We start from the raw sequence: 22,675 nt of genomic DNA, 5'->3' as shown, positions 1-22,675 counted from the left end.
TATTGAAGCGCTATTTCCACGAATTTGCCTAAAGAAGATAAAATATCAACTCATATATAAAAAAGAACAGACAAAATTTAGAAGATTTCATAGAGAATCAACCCAACAAATAACAGTTAACACAACCATGGACTCGAATTCCAATTCCTACTCACCAACTCTCCTCAATAACCCATTTACATTCCATTTGTAAACAGAAAGAATAAAGTAAAGAAAAAAAAACCTTGAAACCATGAGTTAATCAATATGCAAGAGCCACAAAGAAGAATTAAGCTTGTGTTGGAGGAGCAGCAGCTGTTGCTGAAGACCTCAAGAGTGGTTGAAGAGCTTTTACTACAATGCTCATGTTTGGCCTAAACTCTGCTTCGTACTGCACACACAACGCTGCAACCGCCGCAAGCTGCATTTACCATCAAAACACCCATTTTAGCGTCAAGTAGTGTTCACTGGATTTTATGTAAATGATTAGGAAACTTCTACTTTTTTATACCTTGGCAACTGCTTTAGGAGGATACTCTCCTTTGAGTTTTGGATCAACACATTGCTTCACTTTGTCTTCACTCAGCCTTGGAGTTGCCTGAAAATTTGATTTGCAGAGAATGTTATAAATAAACCAAGATGTGAGTCAGTAATCTCAGAAAGCCAAGGTTCAGATCAGTAAGTTAACTACCCAAGTAACAAGACTTTGTTGACCACGAGGCATTGTATGATCAACCGGTTTTCTCCCGGTAAGAAGCTCCAAAAGCACAACTCCGAAACTGTAAACATCACTCTTTTGTGTCAATTGTCCTGTCATCGCATATCTGCAAACACAAAAATGTACAAAGTTACATTCTTTCAGCTGCTAAGGATCATCAAGAAATTTGCAGTCGTCGACGTTGAAGCATATTTACTCTGGTGCGTGATAACCAAATGTTCCCAAAACTCTAGTGGAATGAAGGCGAGCAGCCATATCAGGAGCTTGATTAGAAAGATTAAAATCAGCAATCTTGGCTTTGAAATCTTCGAAAAGAAGCACATTGCTAGATCGAATATCTCTGTGTATAACCGGAGGTTGAACTTTCTCGTGTAAGTATTCTAATCCTTTAGCTGCATCAACTGCAACTCGGACTCGTTGCATCCACTCAAGTGTTGGACCAGGTTGAGCTCCTTGGACTCCCTTTCTCCCTGTTTGACAGATCAATCTTTATCCCAAGTTATATTGAATGTTATTGATGTTCGAGAAGAAAGCTTTCATACCATGTAATATGTCGTGCAAAGATCCCATTGTGGCAAACTCATACGCGAGAACCCGGAGGTTTCCTTCGACACAATAACCAAGAAGCTCAACAAAATTGTCATTCTTCAGCCTCGATACCTTGGAGACCTGAGTCAAGAACTCGACGTTTGTTTCGGGTTCGGATGCATTATCAAGCTTTTTCACCGCCATGGCCTTCCCATCATCCAAACTTGCGTAGTACACTCTTCCATAGGATCCTTCACCAATCAATGCCTTTGATCCGAAATTCTCAGTCTTTTCTTTGAGCTCAGCCAATGGCATCGCTGGCACATCGATGGGAGGAGGCTCCTTCAAGACAGGAGGCTTTACAGGAGCTGGTGTTTTCTTGTTGTTACGTCCTACACAAGCGAAAAAAAAATTGAAACCAAGTTTGTATACTACAGATTTTATAAAAATATGGAGTTAAGAACATAAGCAGTCACTATGACACTCGTTTATTTCAAGAGTAAGAAATATTTTAGAGACATAAAGATCAATAACATTGTTTAACACAAGCTTTGCAACAAACAGAGGAAAGAATAACATCGACAAAAGCTACTTAACCTCTAGACAAGCAAAAGATACGTAACATATGGACCAAAAGCTCCAAATAGAATATTACTAAAAGAGGGCCAAGAATCTAATTTGATGGGTTTCTTCAATCACAAGTTAGTTGAAGAAAGCGCAATACCGTAGTCGTGGTGGCGAGTAGGAGGGGTTCTTAAACGGTTATGATCTGCTGAAGGGTAAGATTCTTGTACACGGCAAGAACAGCACAACCACCTACGCATCTTCCCTCTCTTGCCTATATCAAGATCGTCTACAGCTCTCGGTTTATCCAATCGAACAAAGTTGCTTTGTGCACGATCATTCGCCTGCATGTTCATCTAATTACATCAATGAGCTGCCGACATAAAATGTTGCAGGAAAACAGAGGACTCTGCCTTCATAATAACAACATAAAGGACCATGCCTTCGAAATTAATGACAACAAGTCCAAAATGTTGCAGGAAAATCAAAGCAAATTACTTTTTTTTTTTTTTAATAATTAACTACGTTCGTAGATGCTCATTGATCTTGATTGACGTAAACCTATACATAACCTTCATATCAAGGTATATTTATTGGTTAAACCAGGTGGCAATTTTGTAATAATCAAAGCTGTGTGTTTGGGTGTATAATGCTTACCACTTGACCACGACGATGAAAATCACGATCCATCAGAAATCAAGATGCAATTAGAAACAAACGATCAACGAGCAATAAAACCAGAGAGGCGCAAGAAAAGATTTGGTAGACAAATAAGAGGCAGAGACGAAAGGAGGTGGAGAGAAACTTAGGAATGAAAAAAAAAAATAGAGAAAAATTGGAATCCCAAATAACTTAGGTGAAAAACAGGGGAAAAAAGACAGAACAACACAAAAAAAAAAGATAAAAAGAAAGGAAAAGAAACAGCTAAGAAAAGAAAGAAAACGTCAACAGGAAGCGACAGAGAGGCGTGTGATCAAGAATAGAACAAACATATATCCCATATTTGGCTATTTATATAAGACGAGAAAACAGAAGAATTACCTTCAAAGTCTCTCTACGTACGTATGTATATACATATGTATTCCTAGGTTTTGTTTATTGTTCTGTTTTGGACAGAGACAGACGTGGGGAAATGATTATTTTCGTGAGAAGACAGAAGAGCAACGCGTCGGCTAAAGATATGTAACGTCGTTCGCGGGTTACATTTTAAACTGTTTTTTTTTTTAAATAAAAATATGTAATAATGAGGTTCCTAATAAGTAATATCAGCCATGATGCTTAACCTTTACGGTTTACAGTTTACATGCAAACGTAGAAATATAACTTCCTCTACACAACAAAATTACGGTCATAACTGAAATCCAGAAATTTCAACTGAAGCGGCTTTGACTAGCTGACACCAAATATAGTCATATCATTAGGTAGGTGTAAGGCTAATGTTGAACACAAAGTTGCAAATTTTACAAGCGATTGTCGAACACAAAGTTATAGATTAACGTAATGTTTTATGTTATTTTTCCTTAAAAAGCTTACTTGGTGTTTTCTTTTAATTGAAAAGTAATGAGTTGTTTCTGTAGACTGTATCTATAGATCCAGCACGGATTTCAAGTAACTCTCATTTCATCGCCTATCATTATTGTCTCCGCCGCTTCCACCACCGTATTGTGTGGAGTTTCCGTTCCAGAAGGCGTTTCCATCACCAAACGACGCATCATCTTCATCGTGATTCAGCGTATGGATGTTACTTCCAATCCTAGAAGTGGTTGGTCTCCTGTTCCTAACGTTGCTCCTACCTTCTGATGAATCTTGAAAAGAGGAGCCCACTTCCCCCATATTGTTTCTCAGCTCCGTATTTGGTCCTAGAGACAAAGAAATCAGAGTATCACGTTAGCAATTACACAGCTTCCTGCATTATAAAGGAATTTTATGAACTCACCATACTCCCAGATACCTGTTTGACGTTCTGGACCAGAGCTTGATGCGCTGTCAGTACCGCCGCCAAAATATGAAAATGGGTTTGCATAAGACAGTACTCTTCTAACATAAGCAAAGTAACCTCCACTGTTAGGGTCTGTGTTGTTGTTAGACTCAGAGAACGATGATCCTCTTTGATAAACAGTTGCTCTTTTACGCGGTACCACTACAAGGGCTTGTCTATCGAACAAACCCACCTCAGATAGGGACTTATCCAGATCTGCAGAGATTAATATGAGTAAATGAGTTACATATCTAGACTAACACAACCTGACCAGAAACAGAAAAAAAAAAACCAAATAGCATCATCTTCCATCAAGAAGCTGGTTTTAAGGTATATATTCTTCACAACAATTCTAAATCTATTGGATGCACTAGATACTTAACATACCTTGGTCAGTATAAACCCTACGGGGGTAAGGAACTGCAAGATCGTAAGCACCCAGTCCGGTTGTTTGGTTACTGTCCACATAGTCCTTGACTATTCTCAATATACTTGTCACAGAGAACTTTTCTTGAAGGTTGGCACCATCAGGCAATCGAATGTTTAAATGAACATCAGTTGATTTTCTCAAACTTTTTCCATCCTCTCCTTCATCCTTTGGCTTTACTGTTTCTTTTGTACATACAGATTTTACTAAATCTATGTCTCTTTCACTACCACCTGAACTACTTTCAGCTTTGTTCTTCACGGTTTCTTGTTTCCTTTTTCTATCCGTAGAAGATCGAACGCTGGATGTATTATCATTTGGTCTAGGGGATGCAGGACGAATTGGCTCCTTTTCTTCCTGCACATGCGAAGGGGCCTCTGTCACTCTATGTTCGACATGGGCCTTAGTTCCAGCAAGAGAAGATGCTGGCAATCCATTGGTAGTATCACACAATTTACTGGGTTCTGCAGATTCTTTTCCCTGATTTAAAACAAGGCTGCACCATGTAAGTACAACATCAAACTAAAGTAATGTAGAAATGGTTTCAGCTCCAGGGATAACCTTAACTGTGCCATCATTGTTTTGTTTTGTTGACGCAGATGTCACTGTTGACTTTGTCTCTGAGGGTTGAACACTAGAGGCCGTTGATGGACATGCAACCGCTGCATCTAAAGGACCACCTTCAGAAGGCAAGACAGCATTAGACGTACTGGAGGCAGATTGCTCTGAGTTCTGAGATGCAAGTGCTGCTGAAAGGATACTTGCAGTTGTTTCCTGAAGGTGAGACATATCGAAGGCTAATGTAAGCAAAAAACACCAATCATATGAAAATGCATAGAAGAACAAACAATCGGTCAAGTGAGGAAAGAAGCTATCGCATACCTGAATATGAAGTCCTAACCATGCCTTCTCTAAACTGGATGTAAGGTCTTCAGCAGCAATAAATCCTTCTGAAAATTAGAAGGGATGGAACCGCATCATTACCATGTTTGCTTGACTATAATGATGTAAATTAGTAGATACATCTAAAATAACAAACGGTCTTACCATTTTTCCAAACTTGTGTACCACTGAATCCAATGGCAGCTATACAAGGAACAGATGAATATGGGTCTAGAAACTGATGTAAGGATCCCAATTCTCTTCAAACTGCTGCCCCAATAAAATCAACATAAGATAAACTGCAACACACACACACACACACACACACACACACACAGATGTATAGTCCTAGATAGATATATCAGCTATATAGATAAATCTATACACAACACAGAAAAATGATGCGAGGTGATTTCACCAAAAGATTCCAAATGAATTATGGTTCATTCTCCCTAAACTATTTTGTACTCTACACAGACAGAGGGACTTGTTCGTATAGCAAAACCTACAAGGCAGGTCTACAGAACGCCTGTTCAAACGCAGCATTACTATACAATCTGGAGAAGCAGCTATACAACTAAAAATCAGCTTTTTGTAACTTCCCTAAAAAAAAGAAAGGATACATATTGCGGAGAAGTTTGTGGCGTCAACACTTCCAGCTTGGATATGCAATAAAATACAATACTTGGACAGCGACTCTGCCACCTTTACTAGGAAACACAGGACAAGGTTATGAATGAACAATAGCCTTGTTTGCAATTTCAACATAACTGAGAATGCAAAAGAGAATACGTAAACTACAAATAAGAGAAACATACCGATGCACCAGTCCAAGTCAATCTGTTCAACTTATCTGACTCTTCATCCTCTCCTAAGATTTTAAGAACAAACCCATATTACTGTTAGAGATCAAAATTTCGAGATTGAGCTTCAATGTTGAAACATTCTATTTAAAGTCAGATTCTTGGATGATCCGAACTCATATTCAGATGAGACCAAAAAGGCAACTCATATTCGAATTCAACACTAAATAAAAGCAAAAAAAATTCGATTTTTACCAGAGATGTAAACAACAAAAAGCTTCTTCTGCCCTTTGGCTTCAAATATGGCTTCTGGAACAGTACCCTTGAACGTGAGAGTTTCCATCTGTCAATCAAAGAATCCAAATAAGCAAATTCAACAGGTTACTTAAAATCAATCAGAAACCTTGAACCCTAACAATTCACTGAAATCAAACAAGGAATTCCAAAAATATATCCAACCTGGATCCGACCAAATCAAAGGAGCAAGTAACAGAGATTCACAATTGCCGCAGATTCACAATTCACCAGAACGAAGAAGCTACGAGTAGAGGATCAGACGCCGTTAAGACTCTTTTGAGTCCTTAAGTCTTCACACAGTAGACGACTAAACGCCACCGTCACGATAACGTCGTTACATTAATTTTTCCCAAAGTCCAGTAAGTTTGATGAACAACTAAATGTTCCTCTTTAACTTTTTAAATTGTCCAATTTAAACCCAAATTAACAAATCACACAAAAATTTCCAATTGTTTTTTAGTAATGTAATAACACCAAAAAGAGTTTTTATTTAACTGAATTATCTACAATTAGTATTGTTCCATGATCAAAACCATTGTTATCGTCTGTATATATAGTTCCGTTCCATCTCATTTGATTGGTTATAGCCTTCACTTTGATTAGAACATCAACACGGTCTCGTATTATAACTGCACCTTCTGGTCTAAGAATCCTCTGCATCTCCAAGAGTATATCAATGATGTTACATCTATCATAAGAAACCACCAAAAATAAACCATTATTACACATTGATTACAAAAATGTAAATCTAAGGTTTTCAAGTTACAAACGGAACTTACTTGTCCAAGTAGAAACTGAACACACCATTGGCATGAATCAGATCATAGGTTCGAGGGTATGTAGAGAAAGCTTCACACCTACAAAATAACCGAAAAAGACGGTTTAAGAGAGTCCGATTAGATGATATAAGAACGTTTTGAGTGTTTTACCAGTTCATGTACGTCCCAAGGAGACCACGATCGTACACAACACCGAGTGTATTCGTTTTAAGATCAAATGGAACCACATTCATAACCCACATAGGATAGTTGTTCAAGGCTGCAGCAAAACCGCCTAATCCAGCGTTCATATCCATGATGTTTCTGTATTTTCTATTGCTGAGAAACTTAAACTTGGTATCATAGTACAAAACTCTACTTTGCCACAGGTTAGTGTCAGCTTTGAAGCTGGCAATAATTGTTCCATGTATCGACCCGGTTTTAATTCGTTGAGGCACGTGACTGAGTCTCGCTGGCCAGGTTTTGAGAACGGTCTTGTGTGTGTCGTTGACATCTGGAAGAGGAGTGATGCAAGGCTTCATCTCATTGTACCTATTGTTGTCACAACAGATGTCACTGAATTAAGCTTCAGCTTCTGAAGATGCAGAGGAAATTAGATTTAGGAAAGTAAGGTCACCATGCAGCGTCAGGATCACTAGAAGAGCAGAATCCAGGAAACTTAAGAGCTTGTAGCCATTGTCTACACTGAAAATGATTAGAAGGTTTTCTCCATATGACAACCGGGTAACTTTCAGCAATCTTCACCCAACACAGTCTTCTAAAAACATCATTTAGTTGCTCCATCTGGTTTTGCAACTCCTTAGAATCTCTCTTCTGGTTCTTGGATTTTACCTTTGATGTTACTGGTGGTCCAGACAACACCCAATATCCATCAGGACGTAGGACACGATCCACCTCCATCAAGTAAAGTCCATCTGGGTACAATTTTTGCTTTTTCAGTATTAGAAGCAGAGTAAATCAAACAAGGGGTCCAAAAAGAATAAAATAGATCGAATAAACATGTGTATTTATATACACACACCATAGGCAGTCCAATTGACTAGGCATCTAGAACAATGGACCATGTCGAAAGACCTCGACGGGTAAGGCAGCTTATAAGTGCTTAGAACACCGAGCATAGCAGGGAGTCCTCGTTCTAATGCAAACTGAACTTGAGCCTCATGTATATCCCTCGGTGCAATGGACATTGCCAAGATGTTATAATTCAACAGAAATGCTCCAAAACTCGCTACCTGCATTCAAGTACAACAAAACACAAGATGAATCTACAGTAATCAAGAGTGCAACCACTGCAGTATAAACATCAAGATTAGTTAAGTTCTGGTGTCTATTCATGTAACTGAACTCACACCACATCCAATATCTAGAACTGTCCTGATACTCCCAGAATCCAAAGGCAAAACACTCAGAATCACATCAACATAGTCCTTCACACCACCGGGAAAAGAAGTCCCGCCTCCGGGGAAAACAAAGCGGTCTCTTTCAAGCCTAACCCAGTTTTGAGACTTTTTAAACTCAGCTAGCCTTTTGAATGGAACGTTCTTGAACCAAGCATAGCTTCTACTTTCAGGCCAAGGAAAAGGCGTTTTGTAGCCGGAGGGCTTTTGGACCAAACACCTGAACTTTTCTTGAGCTAAGTCAGGACAGTGTCTCTCTCTCCGATAGTGTCTCTCAATGCTGTACTGTCGTGCTATTGATGGATCGTGGCAGGGCAAGTAGTTGGTGAAGTTCTTGGGACAGAGTGGAAAGTAAGATGATGCTGGTGATGATGATGATGAAGATGATGATGGTGGTGGTGGTGATCGGTTTTCTGAAATTTCTGGAAGGGAGGAGTAATGGGAAATGGAAGGTACTTGAAGCTGGGGAGGATAGTGAGGATCTTGGGGAGAGATGGTTATGGTTCTGATAGTGGTGAGGATGTAATAGAGAGAGAATATTAAGATTGGAGTGAAGAAGAATAGACGCTTAGGACAAATCTTTGGTATGTGTTGTTGTAATGGATTCATCCTTTTTTCTGTCTCGACTTCTTCTGCAATTAGGTTTCAATAATTTCAGAGCTGCTGAGAAAGAGAGAGTACAGTGATGTAAAGTATTATTACTTTAGTTAAGAAGTCAGACTCACCTCGTTTCCTGAAACTGGAATCTTCAACTGCACTTGTCTTTATTAGTGGCCCCCGTTTCTGAGACATTAGCACTTATCTTCATATAATAAAAATTAGTATTAACAATAAGACAGTAGTATATTTACAGAGGAGGATCCATACATAATTCAAAACATTAAAGAATATATTAATATGTTGGGTACAAAAGGAAAGATCTAAAGCAAAATCTTGTGATACTAGGATGCTTCCGTAGTCATCAATGGTTGTTCCTTCCTATCACGAGCTAAGAAATAAATAAAAAAAAGAAGAAGACTAGAGCTCATTTTAGCATCAACGTTGAACAGTATTGTCTCTTGAAATAAACTTGTCCCCATGTAAAGTAATCTTCCAGCAGTCGAGTTGGATGATGAAGACAGAGAGCTTCTTTGGCACAACTGTATCAGATTGTTTACAATAACCAAGTTCAGCTTTGAGGCTTGGGAATGAATCGAACGATTTTGATATCTATCGCAAATATATTGGTAAAACAAGCTTTAAGATACCTCGAAATTTGTCATCTCTTGTGATTATTCCAAATGTTTCGGATGTCTCACGCACCATTATGCCTTGTACACCAGTGAACGATGCTATCTTGCACTCAGCAACTGTCACAAGTAAAAATAGGTTCCTCTGATTAGGAGGGACACATTACAATATTATATAACAGACATTTCTTGGACAGTTCATAGACTAGGGTTTAAGGTGTGTTTTAACTACAGAGAAGTTGATTTTCGAAAGGAGATTGCTACAGATTTTGTGAAAGAGTGTGGGATTACCAAACATAAAAGCACCGTGAAGATCTGCTGAGAGAAGAGTTGTGCTTAGCTGAATCTTCCTGCAAAAAGTAGATTGTCTAAGAATGGTGACCAAGCTTAAAAAGATAGTGAATGTTATTACACCCCTCAATCTCGTCCATAACAAACAGTGAATTAGTATTTCGGTAATCAGATTAGTAGCTTACCCAGTCACCTTGATAAGTTGCATCATGTAACTTTCCCACATACCATGCATTGGCTTAAACAAATCAAACCTGCACTCCAAACACCAGTGAACCAGTAAACATTTAAAGTCTGTTAAGAATACCAAAATGACAGAGTCATATACACATGCGAAGCCAATTAATCTCTATGACAGCAAATAGAACTCACTTTTGGAGATCTTTAGGCATATGCAAAGCACCAGACTTCTTGAGTCGCTTCATAGACATACGGCTCTTAGAACGTTTTGAATCCTTCTGTGATACCTTTTTAGAACCAGAGGCTGAAGAACGCGACTGTACAAAATTATCAAGGAGGATATAGTTGTCCAGCTTCACACTTTTAGTACCTTGCAAGTACTTTTGAGCAGAGTCACCACTTCGAAGGAGGTTATGCAAAACCTTGTCGACTATAGTTCCCTTCGCACTAGAAAACTAAATTACAAAGAACACTTTAAGCAACCTTAACTCAAAGCCTAAGGACGAAGACAGTGGTTTGATTACCAAAAGAATCTGAATTTACCTTAACATTGGTTGCCAACAAATTCTCATCAACGGGATGGGAAAATTTTGTATATGCAACATAATCATCCTCCTTCGGATCTACACACACACAAAAAAAATTCCATCACAATCATGCTTATGAGTTTGTAACTCAACTTCCATCATGATTCGTTTATACTCAACCATCAAACCTTTTTTAATTGATGTCTTTGAGGGAGTAGGGGATGGATCAGCTTGAAGTGGTTGTTTTGAAGAGACATGTACATCGGAAGTTCCCTTCTTATCTTTCTCATTCTTCTGTTGTTGCTGAGCTTTTGCAACAGCAAGTCTCCGTTCCATGGCTGCCATTGCCCATCTTGCCTGATCATGCACAACCTTGTCTGTAGCCATTGTAACCAGATAGAAACTAACCTAGTCTCTGTAGCTGATTACTGATGCGCAAGTTACACAACTAAACAAGAGAGAAGATAAACTTATTAGAATAGTTCATCTACGACGTTGTATGTTCCATTTAATAAGGAGCTTAGGATATTGAAACCAAGTAGCTCTGAGATTTCTTAGTTTTTGGATGTCATTACTAATTCAATCAGCCTACTGTGTGAAAATTTCACCAGAATTTACTTAATTCAATCCAAACACTACGAATCTATAAAGCTCAAACAGCAATTAACCAAAAGATAAGAAGACCATCAAGGCAGAAAAACATAGCAAACCAATTTACGAATTTGTAAATAAAAACTAATAAATCAAACAAATGCTTACGAATCAGAGATGGACGTTAAACTGAGACTGACGATGCACGGCGAGCTAAGAAAATTTTGTTTTCTCAAGTTTTTCTCTCAAGTCGGCCGATGTGATGGAAGATAGGAGATGATCACGTGAACCCTAAAAAAACTCACGTGACATGGTTTAGTCTTTTATATATAATCTGGTTCGGTCTGGTGTAAAGCTGTTTCGGTTTGTCCAACCTACTTCTCTCTCCTTTTAGATCAATTGAAGTTAATCAAATCCTTCAATGGCGGCACTAAGCTTTTGCAGCTCTTCTCCTCCTCGGATTCTTCATAGACAGTCTAAATCGAGTCTTCTCCCTCCGGATTCTACCCTTTTCACACCCTTGTGTTTCTTTTCCGTCGGAGAATTATCTGCGAAACCGATCTCTGTCTCGAGACGATTTCGTGTCTCCGTTAACAGTTCATCGGGAAACGAGAGGTCACCATCTTCTCCGGCGAAGAAGCTACGGGAGATTATGCAATCCCCTGGTGTTCTTCAGGGTCCTTGTTGCTTCAATGCTCTTAGCGCCAAACTCATCGAGCGAGCTGGGTTTCCTTACTGTATCACCTCTGGTAATTGTATTAATCGATCACTAATGAATTTGCTTAACCAATTCTTCACAGTTTGTATCTGGTTATTGCGAAATCGATCTTCTACTGTTGTTTGTTGGTTGTGTTCTGCTAAAGTTCAAGACTTTACAGCTTTATAGTTTCACTGAATCAGATAAGAAACAAGTTTGCTTTTCTCTGATATATCTGTTTATACTAATAGGATTCTCAATTTCCACGGCTCGGCTTGGTTTGCCGGATAAAGGACTTATTTCCTATGGAGAAATGATTGATCAAGGTCAACAAATTACTCTATCTGTTTCTATTCCCGTGATTGGAGACGGTGGCAATGGATACGGTAGTGCCATGAATGTTAAGAGAACCGTGAAAGGATATATCAAAGCTGGTTTTGCTGGAATTATAATCAGTGACCAGGTTTGTAGTGGAGATACTGTGAGTGAGAGAAGAGTGGTTTCTAGAGAGGAAGCGGTGATGCGTATTAAAGCTGCAGTAGATGCACGTAGAGAGTGTGATTCCGACATTGTCATTTTAGCTCAAACTGATTCCCGAGAAGCGATATCTTTAGAGGAATCCCTCACTAGGGCAAGAGCTTTTATAGATGCTGGAGCAGATGTTCTCTCCATTGATTCTCTTGTTTCTAGGGACGAGATGAAAGCATTCTGCAATGTCTACCCACTGGTTCCTAAACTGGTAACCTCACTTGCAAAAGAATCAACTCTTCTTTATCTTGATATATACCCGGGAGATTTGAAGATACATTTCTCCGGTCTTTGTGTAGGCTAATATGCTAGAAAGTGGAGGGAAAGTTCCAATACTAAACCCGCTCGAGCTAGAAGAGATTGGATATAAGCTAGTAGCATATCCAATTTCATTGATCGGAGTTTCTATTCAAGCAATGCAGGTGACAATCTTTCTGTGTCTGCCAATAATATAATAACCTCACCGTGCTGACAAAGAGACTTAAAAACTATGTGGAATTTTTGCAGGACGCTCTATTGGCAATCAAGGGTGGTCGAATTCCTCCACCAGGAAGCATGGCTTCTTTAGAAGAAATCAATGAGATTCTTGGTTTTGACACATACCTGGAGGAAGAGAGACGATATACTACCTCCTCATCAGATAGAAGTGAGCAATTTTCAGCTGTATCATCTTTGAGAAATATCAAATCAATAACTAAATCTGTTTCTATCCTTTTGCAAGAAGCAAGCAGCAATAGCATCTATGGTTATCAACGAGAGGCTCAAGATGATCCAGAACTGAGAGAGGACCCGATTGTTGAAGTCATAACACCAGAGGTTTATAATGAACCAAGAAACCCGTTTTCGAGGATCTGGTCACGATCTTTAAGGATCAAAATCATCGGGCGTGATGGGTTTGAGAAACTCGATGTCAGAATTCCGGTAAGCCCACTTTCAAACTGATGTCAAAACTCTGGTAAGTGGACTTTTGGGGACCTTTTTCATGTTTTATCTGAACTGATGCAATTATGGTTGGAACAGGCCGGATTCTTGGAAGGTGTCACCAACATTGTTCCAGGTAATTCAAAAACTCGAGTATTTTTCTGTTTCAGTTTCCTTAGGCACAGTTACTGACGGACCCTGAAATTTTGTAGCCTTAGGAGGCGTGAACTTGAAGCAATTGATGGACGATGCAGCCGATGAAGTCGGAGGGAAACTTTTGTTAGATTTTAAAGACACTGCTGGTGACAGAATCCAAGTCTTTCTAGAATGACACACACGTGGTGAAGAAAAAGTAAATACAGTCAAGAAACAATTACATAGAGAGAACAAAGATGAAAATATCTTATTTGATCCGTGAATGAAAAAAATGTTGTACACATCTTCAAAATAGAGAGAAAGAAGTAAATGTGTATATATCAAATTATATGCATATAACATAAAGGGCAGACCCGAGCAAGGTTTGCCACTCTCACCGGTACAAATTTCACAACAAACTCTCGATTTGGTCCGTAGTAGAAAAAAATTAAAAATGAATGATGATTGAAGACTAAGGCAAGAACAGAGAAGAAATCCGTGGAGCCGTGTTGTCGGGATGAATAATGTAACCTGAGTACTTTCGTGAAGCGGCTGGCCAATCCATCTACTTTTATCGAAAGATATTACATACCCGAGAGTAAAGAAAAGCACTGAACAGAGGATTCCTGATTATACAAATGAAGTCAAGTGCGTAATGTATGGCTTGATCTTACCGGTATCCACCACCATAGGATTGTTGAGGGTTGTAACCGCCTTGACCCATCATCGGATTGTAGTTGTTTCCAGGCATGTTTGGGCCAGGGGCCATCCCTGGGTTTTGTTGTTGCATCGGATAGCCTTGGCCATATCCTCCCATGTTCATGTTCATGTTCATGCCAGGTCCCATTCCCATACCCATAGGTTGGTTTTGATTCATGCCAGGTCCCATTCCCATACCCATAGGTTGGTTTTGATTCATTCCGACCCCCATACCCATACCCATGGGTTGGTTTTGGTTCATACCTCCATAGCTACCAACACCCATTCCTCCACCCATGGCCATGCCAGAGCCAGTCATTGGATTAGGCGGAGGTCTCATAACGGTTGCACCAGAACGCCCTAAGCCAGTGCCTGATCCCATGGCTTTACCCATGTTGATAGTCGATGTTGCTGGTGTGTTTGTTGGTTTCTCCAGCCGTTTCTCTCTCCTGTTGATCGCCTCAAAGTCAACTCCTATGTCTGCCAATGGATTTGTTTTAGCTGCGCATGAGTACAAAGAAAAAAAATGTTAGAAAGTATGCTGAAAACTGGGTTTTTCACAAAATTGTTTGGTGAAATCTATCTTACGTCCAGATATGTTGAAGTTAACAAGCCCCCTGCTCAATGTGTCAGCCCAAACTGATGATTTTGGCTCAAACTTTTTCTGAGGCGGAGGGACAATCTCAATTGCTCCTGTTAAAGGTGTGAGATCTGGATGAGATGATGATGACGTTAAGGAATTTGGCCCAGCTTGTGAAAACATGTCTGCCATGACATTGTTGTTCCCTTGCAGCGTAACAGGTCCAGATTGAGTTCGTTGCGGACCATGGGAAGGCGGCATTCCATGACCCTGGTGTGCCATGAACTGACCAGCTGGTCCACTTGAGGTAGGGTAAGGATTTTGTGAGCTTGATGAAGTGGCAGTAAATGAAGTTTGTGAGCCCGGCTGGTGCATGAAGCCTCCACTGTTAAACGGCATGGCTCCAGTCATAGTTTGAGAATGAGGAACCATGTTATATGGTTGTACAGCGTGTCCAAACGGAGTTTGTCCGGGCTGGTTTGGAGCTGTAGATACTGTTGGCTGAGAATGAAAGCCTTCGTACATGTTGTTTCCACTGGGAGGAAACTGAGATGTTGGTATTGAAGGACCAGATTGTTGAGGGAGTGAAACTGGAGGTCCAGATGGTGGGAGAATGCCAGCAAGAATATCAATATCACTCTGAGAACTAGCAAACTGCTCTTGAAGAAAACCTGGTGAGTTTGATGGAGGTTGCACATTCTGAGAAGCAGGATCAGGATTGGCAACTGCGGAAAATGAGTCTTCAAAGCCAAAGTTATGAGCAGTATCAGGAGCTCCAAAATTCTGCTGTGGGGTTGAATCGGCGTCAGCAGAAGTGAAGGCTTTGAAAGGAGAGTCACCAAATGGGTCATCATATGACTGCACAATCGAAACGGCAGTCATCAATAATCATAGGAAACCATCACAATCTTCAGAGTCCAAGCTCAGTGTATATACCTGAGTTGATGGCTGAGATGTGGAAAACGATGGAGCTGGACCAGCGTTTGCTTGTCCATTGGTTTCAACGGAGGTAGAATCAGCTGGTACAATGGCCAATGCATTTGATGAAAATACGTCTGCAAGGGACCCAAGCAAGTCCATCTCAACACTGTTCGAGGGGGGAGGGGAAGACATAGAAGCAACATTTGGAGGAGCTGTAACACCATCTGTAGATACAGATGCTGGAGCGCCAGCTGGAAAAGTAAAGAAACACAAAGCTCAGACTCAGAACAAACAGAGTTTGATAACATAGAAATATACCACACAATCATCAATCCTCCAATTAAGTGCCTTGAAACGTTTACTGAATTAGTTATTGAAGATTTTCTGATTTATCAATGAACATTAATCTCTCTGCAGCCGAGGAATTTGAAAGACAAAGAAAAACTAAAAAAATATCACCAGATATAACAAAATAGTAACTAACGAGTTGCAAGACTTAGAGTTCTCTGTACCTGAAAAAGCACCACGTGGATCAAATTCATCAAAAGTCTCAACTTTCTGAGAAGGTGATTCACTAACAAAAGTAACAGCTGTATTGTCTGTGCTGGTTCCAGTAGGAGGAGAAGCAGCCCCTGGAGCAGTAACTTGAGGAGGAGGAGGAGAAGCAGCTCCTGGAGCAGTAACTTGTGGGGTGTCCCCACCATCCCTGGCATAGAAAGATTCATCAACACCAATAAAACCAGAAAATTATCACCTTTCAGAAAATTTGCAAAGCAGAAATTAACACCTTTCACTGTATACAGGGCTGCGTGATTCACTGACTGCTTCTTCATAACTGGGTGGAGCGCCAATATTTTGTTCAGAAAACTTCCTCTCGAGCCGTCCTCTATCATATAATCCGGAAAGAAGATGAGATGAGTTGACATACAATAAGAGAAGGCCTAAACTTCAGCAGAAACATATCAGAAATTACCTCCCATCCTGAGAATTATCATCAGCTCGAGCTCCACTGCCCCTACAGGACAAAAAGGAGTGTTTCATTTAAAAATTATCATCGTGTTGTTTTCTTAATCAATGACATCTACGCCAGTATTCAAAATCAAAATATTCCATCCAAATGGTGTTTGATTAATCTTCAAAGTTGTCACTTCATTCTTTATTTCAGGTTAAGCCAGTTCAACTTAAAATCAGGAGTGTTTCATTTAAACATTATCATTGTGCTTTTTTCTTAATCAAGGACATCTACGCCAGTATTCTAAAACAAAATATTCCATCCAAATGATGTTTAAATTAATCTTAAAGTTGGTCCCTTCATATTTTATTTCAGGTTAGGCGAGTTCAACTTAAAATTAAACATTACCGTGATGAAGAATGGCCATCATCCTCCCTCTCCCTTTCCGAACTCCTACCTCGTGACCCATAGTTATCAACACTTCTGCTCCTACCCCTGTAATCATCATCCCTATTACCATCTCTTCCATACCGGTCTTCAGAGTCTCTGGAATAACGATCTCCATCACGGCTATTTCTATCATCATCTCTGTAACCATATTCTCTTTCTCTTCCATAACTACTTCGCTCTTCATCCCGGCTTCCGTAATCATATTTGTCCCCATATCCGCCTGAAGGCTTATACATCCCACCTGGTGCTGAGCTGCGATACCTGTTGTAAAATAATGTAAGATGATATGTTGCAGCATAATTCGAATGAACCACAAGAGGTGTCTTTTTCTTTTCTCTGAGTATAGAAAACTTCCAAAATACGAAGCTAATATTGTACTGTTACAGGGCCACCACTACAAATTAATAGACTACAGAGAGGCATGATAATAGTTGTAAGCCACTAGCAACAATCAATTAAACAAGTGTCCAGCGAGACTCACACAGCGAGGAAACTATCCAGAAGTTCCAGAAAAATTAAAATGACAACCAAACTTACTTATCTCTGTTCGCAGCAGCCTTCTGTCTGACCTCGGCTATTCTTTCTTTGTCATTCACCAAAGCCACCAGGCTCTGTGACTTCTTCCTAACATTGCTTCCTTGATCTCTACCACCGGAATCAATATACTGAAAGTCGGACAATGTCTGCCACAAGGAACATGGGCATAATATATGAGTAAGATAGTCAACTACTGCGGTACAGCACAAAAGGGTTCTCTTGATGTTGAATACTTCCAAAATAATTTAATTCTAGGTGGTCATTACCGAAATTTGATATGCACGTTCTCTAATCTCGTCTATAACACGTTCTGATCCATGGCCTACCATGTACTCCAAAACTGTCAAAGCCTGAAGGGGAGAGATAATAGATAAACAACAAGAAATACTTTTGTCACTGCGACAGAAATTCAAAACAATCTAAGACAGCAACAAGGCATTTACAATATTGTTTACCTTATAGACATGTCGCCAGTTTTTTCCAGTGTCACTAAGGCGTTTCCAAATGACCCCCATGATCAGCTGGTATTCATGACTGCAATAGAGGTAACAATTTATATAATTCCTGTGCAACGTAAAAATTTACAGCAAAATATAGCAGTTGGAAGGTGGTCGTAGTTACTAATTTCTCGAGGCTTGCGCAAGATCAGCAAGAAGTGATCCATGCGGACCCCATGGCTCATTGCTAGTAGCATCTAGAACCTGAATAGGAGGAAACAGAGGCGAGACAGAAAAACAACATGAATATATGTTGGACATCAAGACGATGAGTGCAACCAAGATAAAGCTATCTATTTATATTTTTTAAAACCTTAGAAAGATAATGAAATTGATCAACTCAGTCATAAGAATCAAAAACAATAACTAAATCTCGGCTTCAGCATGGTTTCAATAATAAGAAGAAGAAAAAAAAAAACAGAAAAGAAGCTAAGAGCACCCTTTACCTTCTGTTCTATTCCAGGAACTTTGAGGACTTTCTTGTTAACCTCTCTCTTACTGAATAAAAGAAAATGGAACATAAAATTATAAGCATCGTTTATTGGAAAATAAAAAAAAAACACAGAGAGGTTGACATTGAGATATTCATTTTTCATTTGGGAAACTAGAATTCTTACAGGTCTCTGACAGTTTGGCCGAAGACTTTCTTCATCTTCGTATGAGTTCCAAGAAGAATTATATCAATAAAAACACAAAACGCCTTCTACAATGAGAACCTTAGCTGTCACAGCAGTCAAAAGAAAGACAAATATCACCAGAAATGTATAGAAGAAGAAAAAGAAGAAAGGAAACAAACAGACAAACACCATCCACAATGAATGATTCTTCAGCATAACCTCACATTTCAACGCATGAGCATCACAAGATACAATGAATCCAAAATCACACAACCGTAAGAGCCAAATCCATTGAATTGAGCTAATACATCAAATCCATGGAATTGAGGAACGGGACACAAAAATCAATTAGCCATGATCGAATTTTCAAATCAAGAAAAGAGGAAGACGTCCAAAAAGACAAACAAATCCGAGTCCTAAGCAGACTCAATTTCAGAAGGTAACAATCGAAATCGAAGCTCCCACAAGATCGTAAGCTAATAAATAAAACACTAAAAGAGACGTCCACAAAACAGCTCGCCAGGTGAATCATCATACATATAAGAATAATCAACCGGAAATAATGAAAATGGAAACAATAGATCTGAAGGAAAAATGATGAAATCAATGAAACAAAAAGCAAAAAGGAATCTGTAGTAAAAAGAGGGAGATCGATCGTACCTGCAGAAATGTAGAAAAAACCTGACCAGAATCGGATCTGTGAGGTAACAGATAGATAGAAGACGAAGAAGAAACGCCTTGGAAGCTTGTGATCTCCTTTTTTCCTGCGTTTAGCTTTCGAACTTTGTCTCCTCTCTCTACAATATTTCCGACTTAGAGAGAGAGAGAGAGAGAGAGAGAGAGAGGAAAACACAGCAGCCAGCCAGGAAGGAAATTTCAATAGATAAATTTTTAAATTATTAAAAAAAATTGGCAGAAAAATAAAATTAAAAGGTGAAAACAATAATAAGACAGCGCAACTAAACACGGAGAATATTAAGCAAAAGGCTCCAAATCATTCATATAAATGTTCCATCGTTTCTTCTTTTTTTTCTTTTGACATTAGAGAGATATCATACTACAGCTGTTTCTTCTTCATCTACGTATTATTTTAATTACTTACTTTAGTCTCAGCACGATTTTATAGTTTTTTCATTCTCATTTTATTATAGTTTACTGTATGCTTTTTCATATTCTCGCTTCATTGAATTTAACAGGGATTATTATCATATTCTCCGTAACTCATTATCTATATATATAGAGTTAACTTTTTCTCTCTTCTCCTTAAGACACATCATCATCCACCTCATTTTATTATTTAATTTTTAAAATTAATTATATCATTTTATCATTTAATATTAATATTTAAACTTATGTAAATAAGTTTTCCCAAAATGAATATGAAAGGTCTTTTTTTATATTATACATTATAAACTAAAAAAGATAATTGATTAAGAGTTTAAAAAAACTGACTAATTATCAATTATACTAACAAATATATAAATAATAGATTATAGTTTTTAGTGAATGTTTAAAATATATATATGATTATATTTACACAATGTAAACCTAAATATAATGAGATTTAACGGGAATAAAACAAAAAGTAAGAAATTTTGAGAATATAAATCTATCTAATTTATGTCTCAAATAATTTTCTAACATAAGTGAGATAGGTCGGACCGAAACATGAATTCTTATTTTTTATAAACATATAAAAAGGTAAAAATAAAAATAATATTTCTTTAAAAGTTTCAAATATGAATTTAACTATTTGTTTCCACAACACATATGTTAAACTAATAAACAAAATAAAAAATTAACTATATTTCATAAAATTGAAAATTAAAATAAAATATTATTAAATGAAATAAACTAAATATAAAGTAAATTATACTAATATGTTAAATTTTAAAATTGTTCCATATGAAAAAACAAAAAAATATATAAAACATAAAATCAGAAAAATATATAATAGTATATAAATGATCATTACGAGATATAAAGTACGACAAATCCAAAAAAGGAAAATGTAAAACAAAACATAATAAATTATGACAATATATAAAGAGATAATGTAAACAATTAAAAATACAACAATCCGCCCGAAACCCACAAATCATGTTCAAATTTCATGCCAACATATAAAAGGGCCCAAAATATTAACATCTAGATCTATATTTGGTAAAAACCTTAATAGCACACGTTTCTCAATGATTCTCAACCGCACTTCCATTTACACCTACACTTCGACTTATACTATACAGACTTAATTTCTCAGCGACTAATGAAGCTAAAACTCAATAGCTTTTCTATACAAACACAATTTAAGTTTAAAAGAATAAAGTATGGTATAGTGAAAAAAATAAGTAGAAAATAAAATACGAATCAATTATTAATAAACAACATATAATAAACTCTCGCGCGTAGCGCTGACAACCGACTAGTAATTAAATAAAGTTTCAATCAAGTGTTGCCAAAACAACACAAACAAAAAAAATGACGGTGACACGAAAAAAGAATCGGAGGCAAATACCAAATACATTAAAATATTAATGGGCCTCAAATAAGCTAATGCTATCATCCCAAAGCCCAAATATTTACAACCACTCCACTGATTTCGAGTCTTCGACTATTTTGGTTTCCATATGATTTCGTTCGAGTTTCTCCATTAAATTAGGTATACATACTATAAACCTAAAATATAATAAGTTTGATATGAATTTATTTCAACAAGTTAGATGGTATGTTTTATTTTAGCATATACAAAAGAATAGGTGGAATTAGTTGAATGAAAGTGATTCTCTGACGTACTAACATATAACACACAATTTAATTTACTAATAAGCCAATAAGATCAAAGAGAGATGTGTTACATCCGCTTTCCAGCTTTTGAAGCAATGATCACTTTCTCTCTATACGAACAGATGGAAACAAGTGTCTTGCCCTACTCAAAAGAATGTCTTTGTTCAATTTTGTCCTTGGTATGTTTTCAAATTATGCAGAGAATGTTACCACCAAGTAACTGAAAGAAAGAACAAAGAAGAAAATTGAACCTTGTTTTATATGCTAACACCTCTCTCATTACAAGAATCACAAAATAGCAAATGTATGCACAACAATTAAATTACCAAAACCCCATTTTTTTTTCACTTAACAACAAAAGGGAACAAAGAAAGAGTATGATACGATCTAAAAGGGTCTTGGAAACAATTTCACTTGATGAAGACGCAAAGAGAATGATGCACAAGTGGAAGATGAGCGACATTGAAGAAGACGAAGTGATGATGTGGTTCGTTGTTATAGATGTATCCTTTCTGATTTCCACGCGACGATCCTTATTTGGTTCACTTCTTCTCCTCTTTGACTTTGACCCTTCCTTTATTTCATTTTTTAAAAGAAAACCTGTGTACAAGTAATTGAGATATTTTATTTAGGGAACGCTACCTATTAAAACGGATGCATGCATGATGGATTAATTAAAGTTGAGAGTGTAGCTTGGAGTGTTGGACTTACTTGAATAATGGGGAAATTTTGTTGAATTTGACGAGCCTAGTAATGTGTGGGAGGTGGCGGAGAAGCGTAGATGTAGACTGGAGGTGGGGGAGATTTTACTGGTGGCGGTGGAGAGTTGTATAGGTATGGTGGTGGTGGGGATTTCACCGGAGGTGGTGGTGAGGAGTAATGGTACGGTGGAGGAGGAGACTTGACTGGAGGGGGTGGTGAATGATAATAATATGGTGGTGGTGGGGATTTTACTGGTGGGGGTGGTGAGCTGTAATGGTACGGTGGAGGAGGAGACTTGACTGGAGGGGGTGGTGAATGATAGTAATATGGTGGTGGTGGAGATTTGACGGGAGGGGGTGGTGAGCTGTAATGGTATGGTGGTGGAGGAGATTTCACGGGAGGGGGTGGTGAATGGTAGTAATATGGGGGAGGAGGAGATTTCACCGGAGGGGGTGGTGAATGGTAGTAGTATGGTGGTGGTGGGG

The 22,675-nt window shown here is 38.3% G+C and overlaps 6 protein-coding genes and 1 long non-coding RNA gene across 11 annotated transcripts; 1 reads left to right on the top strand and 6 right to left on the bottom strand.

The window, feature by feature from the left end:
* Positions 1-33: 33 nt before the first annotated feature.
* On the bottom strand, positions 34-2,724 carry LOC17888386 (PTI1-like tyrosine-protein kinase 3). 2 transcript variants are annotated; one of them, XM_023784865.1, is made up of 7 exons: positions 2,447-2,724; positions 1,950-2,145; positions 1,240-1,617; positions 894-1,167; positions 671-803; positions 491-577; positions 34-400 (listed from the first exon to the last, which is right to left on the bottom strand). In XM_023784865.1, exons 1-7 carry the CDS (start codon positions 2,477-2,479, stop codon positions 269-271), a joined length of 1,233 nt encoding a protein of 410 aa, XP_023640633.1. In that variant the 5' UTR covers positions 2,480-2,724; the 3' UTR covers positions 34-268. The 2 variants fall into 2 exon arrangements, with proteins under 2 accessions (XP_023640633.1, XP_006294330.1); XM_006294268.2 differs by having other exon boundaries at positions 1,950-2,133.
* A 459-nt stretch (positions 2,725-3,183) lies between these two features.
* On the bottom strand, positions 3,184-6,500 carry LOC17889772 (plant UBX domain-containing protein 11). 3 transcript variants are annotated; one of them, XM_023784863.1, is made up of 10 exons: positions 6,339-6,500; positions 6,135-6,222; positions 5,895-5,947; positions 5,700-5,781; positions 5,242-5,307; positions 5,077-5,144; positions 4,762-4,968; positions 4,155-4,674; positions 3,726-3,983; positions 3,184-3,648 (listed from the first exon to the last, which is right to left on the bottom strand). In XM_023784863.1, the coding sequence occupies exons 2-10, from the start codon at positions 6,220-6,222 to the stop codon at positions 3,410-3,412; spliced, it is 1,581 nt and encodes a 526-aa protein (XP_023640631.1). In that variant the 5' UTR covers positions 6,339-6,500; the 3' UTR covers positions 3,184-3,409. The 3 variants fall into 3 exon arrangements, with proteins under 3 accessions (XP_023640631.1, XP_023640630.1, XP_006294015.1); XM_023784862.1 differs by having other exon boundaries at positions 4,756-4,968; positions 6,339-6,499; XM_006293953.2 differs by having other exon boundaries at positions 3,741-3,983; positions 4,756-4,968; positions 6,339-6,498.
* A 99-nt stretch (positions 6,501-6,599) lies between these two features.
* LOC17889027 (probable methyltransferase PMT19) lies at positions 6,600-9,151 on the bottom strand. Its single transcript, XM_006296403.2, has 7 exons — positions 9,078-9,151; positions 8,305-8,984; positions 7,977-8,187; positions 7,572-7,869; positions 7,106-7,486; positions 6,956-7,033; positions 6,600-6,864 (listed from the first exon to the last, which is right to left on the bottom strand). The coding sequence occupies exons 1-7, from the start codon at positions 9,142-9,144 to the stop codon at positions 6,663-6,665; spliced, it is 1,917 nt and encodes a 638-aa protein (XP_006296465.2). The 5' UTR covers positions 9,145-9,151; the 3' UTR covers positions 6,600-6,662.
* A 32-nt stretch (positions 9,152-9,183) lies between these two features.
* Positions 9,184-11,422, bottom strand: LOC17890010. Its single transcript, XM_023784867.1, has 8 exons — positions 11,339-11,422; positions 10,768-11,027; positions 10,596-10,675; positions 10,245-10,507; positions 10,058-10,126; positions 9,873-9,931; positions 9,600-9,701; positions 9,184-9,491 (listed from the first exon to the last, which is right to left on the bottom strand). Exons 2-8 carry the CDS (start codon positions 10,964-10,966, stop codon positions 9,388-9,390), a joined length of 876 nt encoding a protein of 291 aa, XP_023640635.1. The 5' UTR covers positions 10,967-11,027; positions 11,339-11,422; the 3' UTR covers positions 9,184-9,387.
* Positions 11,423-11,503: 81 nt separating this feature from the next.
* LOC17889256 (2,3-dimethylmalate lyase) lies at positions 11,504-13,755 on the top strand. Of its 2 annotated transcripts, none has more exons than XM_023784864.1 (7): positions 11,504-11,919; positions 12,119-12,606; positions 12,695-12,817; positions 12,903-13,041; positions 13,120-13,316; positions 13,416-13,452; positions 13,529-13,755. In XM_023784864.1, the coding sequence occupies exons 1-7, from the start codon at positions 11,592-11,594 to the stop codon at positions 13,645-13,647; spliced, it is 1,431 nt and encodes a 476-aa protein (XP_023640632.1). In that variant the 5' UTR covers positions 11,504-11,591; the 3' UTR covers positions 13,648-13,755. The 2 variants fall into 2 exon arrangements, with proteins under 2 accessions (XP_023640632.1, XP_006294124.1); XM_006294062.2 differs by having other exon boundaries at positions 13,117-13,316.
* LOC17889654 (clathrin interactor EPSIN 2) lies at positions 13,708-19,562 on the bottom strand. Its single transcript, XM_006293585.2, has 14 exons — positions 19,365-19,562; positions 18,705-18,808; positions 18,534-18,585; positions 18,212-18,291; positions 18,046-18,124; positions 17,857-17,940; positions 17,591-17,736; positions 17,012-17,314; positions 16,625-16,666; positions 16,439-16,537; positions 16,164-16,357; positions 15,667-15,902; positions 14,739-15,588; positions 13,708-14,651 (listed from the first exon to the last, which is right to left on the bottom strand). Exons 2-14 carry the CDS (start codon positions 18,737-18,739, stop codon positions 14,122-14,124), a joined length of 2,730 nt encoding a protein of 909 aa, XP_006293647.1. The 5' UTR covers positions 18,740-18,808; positions 19,365-19,562; the 3' UTR covers positions 13,708-14,121.
* A 2,161-nt stretch (positions 19,563-21,723) lies between these two features.
* Positions 21,724-22,669, bottom strand: LOC111831023. Its single transcript, XR_002834318.1, has 2 exons — positions 22,200-22,669; positions 21,724-22,088 (listed from the first exon to the last, which is right to left on the bottom strand). It is a non-coding gene; the product is annotated as an uncharacterized LOC111831023 (long non-coding RNA).
* Positions 22,670-22,675: the final 6 nt, after the last annotated feature.

This window comes from Capsella rubella, unplaced genomic scaffold (genome assembly GCF_000375325.1).
Source record: "Capsella rubella cultivar Monte Gargano unplaced genomic scaffold, Caprub1_0 scaffold_4, whole genome shotgun sequence".
Classification (NCBI taxonomy): Eukaryota; Viridiplantae; Streptophyta; class Magnoliopsida; order Brassicales; family Brassicaceae; genus Capsella; species Capsella rubella.
This window is presented reverse-complemented; position numbering and strand designations above follow the sequence as displayed.

What these genes read in the sequence shown, in the direction of transcription:
- LOC17889256 (XM_006294062.2), top strand. Translation starts at nt 11,592, where the DNA reads ATGGCGGCACTAAGCTTTTGCAGCTCTTCTCCTCCTCGGATTCTTCAT. An exon ending in TTTCTATTCAAGCAATGCAG is followed by an intron (nt 12,818 to 12,902) that starts GTGACAATCTTT and finishes GAATTTTTGCAG; the next exon opens with GACGCTCTATTGGCAATCAA. An exon ending in TGTCACCAACATTGTTCCAG is followed by an intron (nt 13,453 to 13,528) that starts GTAATTCAAAAA and finishes GAAATTTTGTAG; the next exon opens with CCTTAGGAGGCGTGAACTTG.
- LOC17889654 (XM_006293585.2), bottom strand. Translation starts at nt 18,739, where the DNA reads ATGAAGAAAGTCTTCGGCCAAACTGTCAGAGACCT. An exon ending in ACTGGCGACATGTCTATAAG is followed by an intron (nt 17,941 to 18,045) that starts GTAAACAATATT and finishes TCTCCCCTTCAG; the next exon opens with GCTTTGACAGTTTTGGAGTA. An exon ending in CATCTCAGCCATCAACTCAG is followed by an intron (nt 15,589 to 15,666) that starts GTATATACACTG and finishes TCGATTGTGCAG; the next exon opens with TCATATGATGACCCATTTGG.
- LOC17888386 (XM_023784865.1), bottom strand. Translation starts at nt 2,479, where the DNA reads ATGGATCGTGATTTTCATCGTCGTGGTCAAGTG. An exon ending in TTTGCACGACATATTACATG is followed by an intron (nt 1,168 to 1,239) that starts GTATGAAAGCTT and finishes TCTGTCAAACAG; the next exon opens with GGAGAAAGGGAGTCCAAGGA. An exon ending in AACAAAGTCTTGTTACTTGG is followed by an intron (nt 578 to 670) that starts GTAGTTAACTTA and finishes TCAAATTTTCAG; the next exon opens with GCAACTCCAAGGCTGAGTGA.
- LOC17889027 (XM_006296403.2), bottom strand. Translation starts at nt 9,144, where the DNA reads ATGTCTCAGAAACGGGGGCCACTAATAAAGACAAGTGCAGTTGAAGAT. An exon ending in AGTGATCCTGACGCTGCATG is followed by an intron (nt 7,487 to 7,571) that starts GTGACCTTACTT and finishes TGACAACAATAG; the next exon opens with GTACAATGAGATGAAGCCTT. An exon ending in TTCAGTTTCTACTTGGACAA is followed by an intron (nt 6,865 to 6,955) that starts GTAAGTTCCGTT and finishes TTCTTATGATAG; the next exon opens with ATGTAACATCATTGATATAC.
- LOC17889772 (XM_023784862.1), bottom strand. Translation starts at nt 6,222, where the DNA reads ATGGAAACTCTCACGTTCAAGGGTACTGTTCCAGAAGCCATATTTGAA. An exon ending in CACAAACTTCTCCGCAATAT is followed by an intron (nt 5,308 to 5,699) that starts GTATCCTTTCTT and finishes ATCAGTTTCTAG; the next exon opens with ACCCATATTCATCTGTTCCT. An exon ending in GGTTAGGACTTCATATTCAG is followed by an intron (nt 4,969 to 5,076) that starts GTATGCGATAGC and finishes TCTCACCTTCAG; the next exon opens with GAAACAACTGCAAGTATCCT.
- LOC17890010 (XM_023784867.1), bottom strand. Translation starts at nt 10,966, where the DNA reads ATGGCTACAGACAAGGTTGTGCATGATCAGGCAAGATGGGCAATGGCA. An exon ending in AAAGACATCAATTAAAAAAG is followed by an intron (nt 10,676 to 10,767) that starts GTTTGATGGTTG and finishes GTGTGTGTGTAG; the next exon opens with ATCCGAAGGAGGATGATTAT. An exon ending in AAGAGATGACAAATTTCGAG is followed by an intron (nt 9,492 to 9,599) that starts GTATCTTAAAGC and finishes AATCTGATACAG; the next exon opens with TTGTGCCAAAGAAGCTCTCT.